General features: G+C 41.7%; 1 protein-coding gene across 4 annotated transcripts in view; it reads left to right on the forward strand.

The window, feature by feature from the left end:
• LOC143026487 (protein O-linked-mannose beta-1,2-N-acetylglucosaminyltransferase 1-like) overlaps positions 1-7,500 on the forward strand; it is a 120,120-nt gene that overhangs the window by 80,743 nt on the left and 31,877 nt on the right. For all 4 annotated transcript variants that reach the window (XM_076186961.1, XM_076186959.1, XM_076186962.1 and 1 more), the window contains 2 exons: positions 1,495-1,763; positions 4,380-4,491. In XM_076186961.1, coding sequence (XP_076043076.1) covers positions 1,500-1,763; positions 4,380-4,491 — 376 coding nt within the window. In that variant the 5' untranslated portion in view covers positions 1,495-1,499. The remainder of the gene's footprint in view (positions 1-1,494; positions 1,764-4,379; positions 4,492-7,500) is intronic.

The following is a 7,500-nucleotide window of genomic DNA, read 5'->3' on the forward strand; positions in this document are numbered from 1 at the left end:
AAACATCCTCACGCCTTTTTCTTTATATATATATTTTTTGTTTTATTATTATTATTATTATTATTTTTATTTTTTATTTTTAGGTATGTCCCCTGTGGGTCTACAGAGAGTAGGATGCCTAGTTCTATCCCTGTCCCGTTATTATCGCTTTTTCTACTCAATTGGGAACACTTAGTGGCAGTATTCTTCTCCCCTATCACAGGGTTCGGCGAAAAAAGGAAATGAATATTCAGAGAAATGATAAATAACAGTATTAAGAGTGGGGGGACAGCATAACGGAGGGACAGTCGTAGCATAATAAAGTAACCTCATTTCTCTATGAATAGAGATTACCTCTATTGCAGACAAAATGACGTAACTCTGGTTCGTAGGGGCGCCCCAATGTACAGACCCTAAGTTTGTTTATTGCTTTGCAAGGAAAGGGGCTTTGCTCAAATAAGTATCAATTTTTTCAAGTGAAATTCCTAGTGTTACGGAGATGAATAAAATCGTCTGGCGGCAGCCGGTACGAGAGGAAAAGTTCAATTGGTCCTGAAGGCTTTAGAAATGATCAACACGCGAGCGGGTGTGATCGTTTTTGTCTTTGCGAGCTTAACGAGTGGCAGTAAACACGGCGCGACGGAATCCCACTGATCGTTAGCTGTTGCTGCTCTTCCTGTGCGGATTTCTATAGGCCTTTAACTCTCTCTCTCTCTCTCTCTCTCTCTCTCTCTCTCTCTCTCTCTGTCTCTCCCCCCCTCTCTCTCTCTCTCTCTGCCCCCCCTCTCTCTCTCTCTGCCCCCCCTCTCTCTCTCTCTGCCTCCCCCCCCTCTCTCTCTCTCTCTCTCTCTCTCTCTCTCTCTCTCTCTCTCTCTCTCTCTCTGCCTGTCTCTCGTCTCTCTGTCTGTCTCTCGTCTCTCTGTCTCTTTCTCTCTGCCTCTCTCTCGTCTCTCTCTCTCTCTCTCTCTCTCTCTCTCTCTCTCTCTCTCTCTCTCTCTCTCTCTCTCTCTCTCTCTCTCTCTCTCTCTCTCTCTCTCTCTCTCTCTCTCTCTCTCTCTCTCTCTGCCTCTCTCTCTCTCTTTCTCTTTCTTTCACTCTCTTTCTTTTTGGACTGGTGACACTCAAAACAAGAGTCCAAAGCGGCGGCGGTGTGTGGCGTCACCGCTACGTTAACTCGAAATAGTTTGGGGATGGGGGGTGGGGGTGGGGGCTTGGGATTGCAAATTTGCGGCGAAAAACATGGGAGAAGGGGAGGGTGGGGAGAATAGGACGCTGGCTGGACCACCGTCAATGAATAGCCAATTCGAATCGAGCTTTGGGATGGAACAAAGTGCCGCTGAAGTGGCAAGTGTTCTTTACGTTTGTTCTCCGACTGGGAGTGGACTTTATTGTTCTCGTCGATTTTGTTCTCTCCAGATAAACTATTCAATGTTGGTGACTGCGAACGTAAACATCAGATTTATCACAGGATGAAATGATTATTTTTCTTTGTTTTCTTTTTTGTCTTTTTTGCAGAATCCATGACGCCTCCGACCCGTAGGGGAGGACTCACGCTCCAGTCCACTCGATCTGAAGCCATGGACTCCTGGCGGCCCAACCCTAAGGCCCCGCCCTTCGTCCCTCGCAGGACCCCCTACTACTCGTCCTCCTCCTCCTCCTCCTCCTCCTCTTCCTCGTTCTTGTCCTTCCCGCCTCTGGCACCTTCTTCGATGTCCTGGCCTCTTGGTCTTTGTACTCGAGGCCTTGTTCTGCCTCGGAGAAGAACAGTCGCTAAAATTTTCCAGGTAGGTAATAATCCTTTGACAGCCGAGTAGAATAACTTGATGACTTTCAAAATAGAATATATGTTGAGTCAGAAGTCTCCAAACCCCAATAGCTCGGCGAGGGTCTTTTGTATTTTTGGTTTTGGTCGACTCCAAACGGGTTTTGTTTGGAAGACATTTGTTACACCTTCGTTCAAATTACAGACGACAAGACGTCACAGTTCCAACCAACCAGATCACGTATTTCATAGAATGATGTCGTCGTAATTGTATTTTACGCATTGGGGTGGACCGAAAAAGGAAAATTCCACTGCACACTCCCAATTCAAATGGCAGACTCCCAATTCAAATGGCTCTTAAATTGAGAAAAAGTCGTCCGTTGTGAATTTTGATGCTCTGCATTTGGGTCCGTCTCCTTCCTACTATTTCTCCTCCTCTTTTCCCTCCTCCACCCTTTCTCCTCCCCTTCTCCTTCCCTCCTTCTCCCCTCCTCCTCCCCTCCTCCTCCCCTCCTCCTCCCCTCCTCCCCTCCTCCTCCCCTCTCCTCCTCATCCCCTCCTCTTCCTCCTTCTCCTCCTCCTCATCATCTTCTTATTACTACTTCTCTTCCTCCTCCTCTCCCTCCTCCTCTTCTTCCTCCTCTTTCTCCACTTTTTCCTCCTCCTCCCTTCGTCTTCTTACTCCCCCTCCTCGTCCTCCTCCTCTTCCTTTTCCTTCCCTCCTCCCTCTTCCTACTCCTTCTCCTCTTCCTCGTACTACTCTGCTTCCTACTCTTCCTACTATTTATCCTACTCCTCTTACCCCTCCTCATACTACTCCTATTCCTCCTCCTTCTCCTCCACCTTCTCCTCCTTCTTCACTTCTTTTATCCTCATTCTCATCCTCTCCCTTGTCTTCCACTTCGTTTTAATTCTCTTCCTCCTCTCCCTCCTCTAGCTCCTGTTCCTCTTCCTATTCCTCCCCTCTCCCCCTTTTCCTCCTCCTGCTCCTCCTCTTCCTCCTCTTTCTTATCCTTCTCCTCGTCCTCCACTTTGCCCTCATTCTCTTTCTCCTCCTCGGTAAAGATAAGTTACCGTCCTTGGAATTCCAGTCTTTCTTTCTTCTCGTCTTTTACATTCATTTTATCTTTTCATGGAAACGATTTTTCTCATTTTATTATTATTTTCTTAAATGTTAGTTTTTATTTCAGGTAAATGAAAACGAGAGTATTGCCGTTATTACCTTTGAATTCCTTTAATGATGGACGACAAATAAATGGAAAAAGATGAAAAGATGAATAGATACTTAGATGAATAAATAGACAAATAAATAGATTAGTTAATCAGTTTATTGATAAGTAGCTGAATAAATGAATAAAGATATATAAAGGAAAAATGATTAGCACACATTGCATATGAATGTATGTCTTTCTTCAATATTACTTGGAATAAAAACTAGCCAAATAGATCGCCACAAAGATGGTTTTGGCTGTTTCCGGACGCCTGAAAATACGATAGGCAGTGCTTTTGGTGGTAAATAGTCCACACGTCAATTCTGTCCTTAATTTCCTAGTCACTGTTCTTACTGTTGGAGTTCTGCTGCCGTTTTCCATCACAAATAAATTTATCCTTCTCAGGCGGGCCTTGTTAACTTGGAGTTTATGTTATGGTCAAAGGTAACTGACTTGTTCCATAGTTTATATTCGTCGTTTAATGTAAGTTTGACTTCCCCTTGACTTAACTATGACGCATTGCTGACGTAATGCTAGTGTAAACCACCTCCAGCTCTCGGGTTTTGCTATTGACAAACTGTGCCTAGCTGCACTGCTTTTGATGCAAGCAGTGTGGCTGGAGACGGCGACACTTCGTAGCTCATGGTACTACATACATACATACATACATACATACATACATACATACATACATACATACATACATACATACATACATACATACATACATACGTACATGTATACATACATATATACATACATACATACATATATACATACATACATACATACATACATACATACATACATACATACATACATACATACGTACATACATACATACATAGATACATACATACATACGTACATATATACATACATACATATATAAATACATTCATACATACATACATATATACATAGATACATACATACATACGTACATACATACATACATACATACATATATACATATATATATATATATATATATATATATATATATATATATATATAAATATATATATATATATATATATCAGAGTATGAGAGAATAAAAAGATGAGCAACGATTTTGCCAAATAATTACCCAAATTATGCCCAACCTTACTTTAGTTCAGCAAATGGAACTCTTGTTATATGATTCTGGAAACCTTTTTGTTTGTGCAACTGTTATCTTACCAAGAAAATTATGTTATATAAAGTATATATATATATATATATATATATATATATATATGTATATATATATATATGTGTGTGTGTGTGTGTGTGTGTGTGTGTGTGTGTGTGTGTGTGTGTGTGTGTGTGTGTGTGTGTGTGTGTGTGTGTGTGTGTGCGTGTGCATATCGTCACGACACTTACTCCCAACTGTACCTCACATAGAGATGACCTTTTTCTTCCTTTGTTTCTTTATTTTGTTCCAGGGTGGGTTGGTGCTAGTGCTCGTGGCCACTATCGCCATCAACGTAGCTTTTATCGTAGATAAGACGAGGCAGCTTCGAATCAACGGCGAAATTGACGATCTACAACTAAAAGGTAGGTAAGGCGCGCACACACGCACACTACCACTAATCTGTGGTTAGAGTTTAAGGACACAAATGGTATGGTCTTTACACCTTTTAATATATTTTTCCTGTTGGTAAGGAATAAGTCAATCATTGACTTCTCATTGAATCTTTGTTGCAGTACATTCCACCTATACCATGTTCTATTATGGTTCTCTTGATGTTTGTAATAAGTATTCATTATGGACATGTTATTTACAAAGGCGGAGCATGCCGATAGGAGACCTTTTGGTCCATATCTAGGTCGGATGCGAAAAAATCATTATAATTATAAACAAATAAATGAATAAATAAAAACAATAATAATGTAAATAATATATAAAATAAATAAATGCATAGGTGTAGTTAGATAATAAACAGGTAAATAGTAAATAATAATAGACATAACTAATAATAAATGAGAATCAAACAAAAATAAACAATCGGACAAATGATAACAAAACAAATAAACAAATGATATAAAATAATCGATTATTCTCTCTCCTGGTTCTTTTTGCCAATGACATGTTCAACTCCATCTCTATTCTTTCCGACATGTCAATTTTCCATTCATATCACCCATGACAATGACCCATTCCTGTTACCTAATTTCTTCTTTCACTGCCAATAGAGTTCCATAAAACTGTTCTTTTTCTCTCAAGTTTCTTCCTTATTGCGGGGTATATGTGTGAATGATGCCAATTTTGGTCTGTTTAATTTTCAACGTTGTACATACAATTTTTTCATTCCTACAGTCCACACTGTCGCCCATTTCTTCCAACAGCGGTGATAACATTAAAGCAACTCCATGTCTTCCGTCATCATGCAGTGCTTTCTCTCGGGTTTCGCACAGTCCAACAATTCCCAGTCTTCTTTCCTTCATCATCTGTATTATCTTTCTTATCTCTGCATGTTGACAAATTCATTGCAGCAATCTTTATTGTCTTTTGTATATTCCCGTTTCGTTGTCCAATTCTGTTCCGGTTCGTTAACCCTTGGTCAGTCAGATCCTGAGGTGTTTCTGCGTTACTTGAGCAAACTATGAGCACCAGCGGCTTGCTTGGTCTATCCTAGCCCTTCAGCACTGCTAATTAGTCCCTCCCTGCTGCTTATTGCCCCAAATTGGTTACAGGGAATCTCCTACCAGACCCCCGGCAAGCATGTAGGTTAGAATAAACCGTGACACTTCTTCAAAGTTGCACAGTTCCTTGTTCATGTGGAGTAGGCCCATATATATATAATACAACTAGGTAAATACACACACACACACACATACACAGACTCACACACACACACACACACACACACACACACACACACACACACACACACACACACACACACACACACACACACACACACACACACACATATATATATATATATATATATATATATATATATATATATATATATATATATATATATATATGCAATAAAAACACTAGGAACGTGTGTTCACAACTGCGTAAGTAACCACTAGGAAAAGTAAACTAACGAAGCAGAGAGCTTTCGTATAATTACATCTTCAGTGCAGATACAAAGAAGGAATTCCTTCTTTGTATCTGCACTGAAGATGTAATTATACGAAAGCGCTCTGCTTCGTTAGTTTACTTTTCCTAGTGGTTACTTACGCATTTGTGAACACACGTTCCTAGTGTTTTTATTGCATATATATATATATATATATATAATATATATATATATATATCTGCACTGAAGATGTAATTATACGAAAGCGCTCTGCTTCGTTAGTTTACTTTTCCTAGTGGTTACTTACGCAAATATATATATGTATGTATATGTATATGTATATGTATATGTATATGTATATGTATATGTATATGTATATGTATATGTATATATTCCTAAAAATCGAGACTAAAAATTTCCACCGACAAAAGTGATGGGGGTCACCTCCTTTCGCCCTCCCCTCCCCCACCAGAGAAATAAAATCAGCTTTTGCCGGCCAGAATAAAAACATATGGCGAAGTCATTCCCTAATGGGACGAAGACCTTGCCTTCAGAGGAACGCTGGATTCTGACGCATTCTGACGCATTCTGACGCATTCTGACGCATTCTGACGCTCTCGGAGTTTACGCTCCTGACGGAGACTGAGAGAGAGTGAGAGAGTGAGAGTGTGAGAGAGTGAGAGAGTGAGAGAGTGAGAGAGTGAGTGAGTGAGATTGAGACAGTGGAAGAGTGAAGGACTGAGAAAAGAGTGAGCGAGAGTGAGTGAGAGAGTGAATGAGAACAAGAGAGTGAGAGTGAGTGAGAGTGAGACAGTGGAAGAGTGGAGGAATGACAAAAGAGTGAGTGGGGAGGGAGAGAGAACAGGAGAGGGAGTGAGTCGGGGCCGAGTCGCGCCCAGACGGAACGAGTTACGACTCGTCGCGCCGAATCGCGCAGGATCGCGCCGAATCGCGCCGAATCGCGCCGGATCGCGCCGCTTGTCTGCATCTCAACGACTCCCGTCAGAATACCTCATGTTCCGCCGTTATTGCTTTCAGGAGGACCCCCCCCCCCCACTCCCCCCTCCTCCCCTCCTCCCAGGCAGCAGAAAGATCTCGTTTGTATACTTCGGCCGGAGAAAGACCTTTGCTTATTTTCCTCCCCCTCCCCTCCCTCTCCTCCCGACCTCCTCCTCTTTAGCCTCTTCTTCTTCCTCTAGTTTCCAGCTATCCTGTGGTTTCCTAGTTCCTTTCCAGGACCCAATTAACTGAATGCACATCTCCCCAAACCTTCTTCTTTTATTTTCTTTTTCTTTTTCCCTTCTTCCTCCCCAGAGTCTCTCCCTTCTTATTCCTTCTTCTACTTCTCCTTCTTCTTTTCTTCCTTCTCCTCCTCCTTCTCCTTCTTCTCCTTCTATTTCTCCTTCTTGTTCGCCTCTTTCTCCTTCTCCTCGTTGTTCGCCTCCTTCTCCCCCTTCTCCTTCTCCTCCTTCTCCTCCTTCTCCTCCCTCTCCTCTTTCTCCTCCTTCTCCTCCTTCTCCTCCTTCTC

The sequence above is a fragment of the Oratosquilla oratoria genome, chromosome 6, assembly GCF_046742065.1.
Source record: "Oratosquilla oratoria isolate Oo_2021 chromosome 6, ASM4674206v1, whole genome shotgun sequence".
Lineage (NCBI taxonomy): Eukaryota > Metazoa > Arthropoda > Malacostraca > Stomatopoda > Squillidae > Oratosquilla > Oratosquilla oratoria.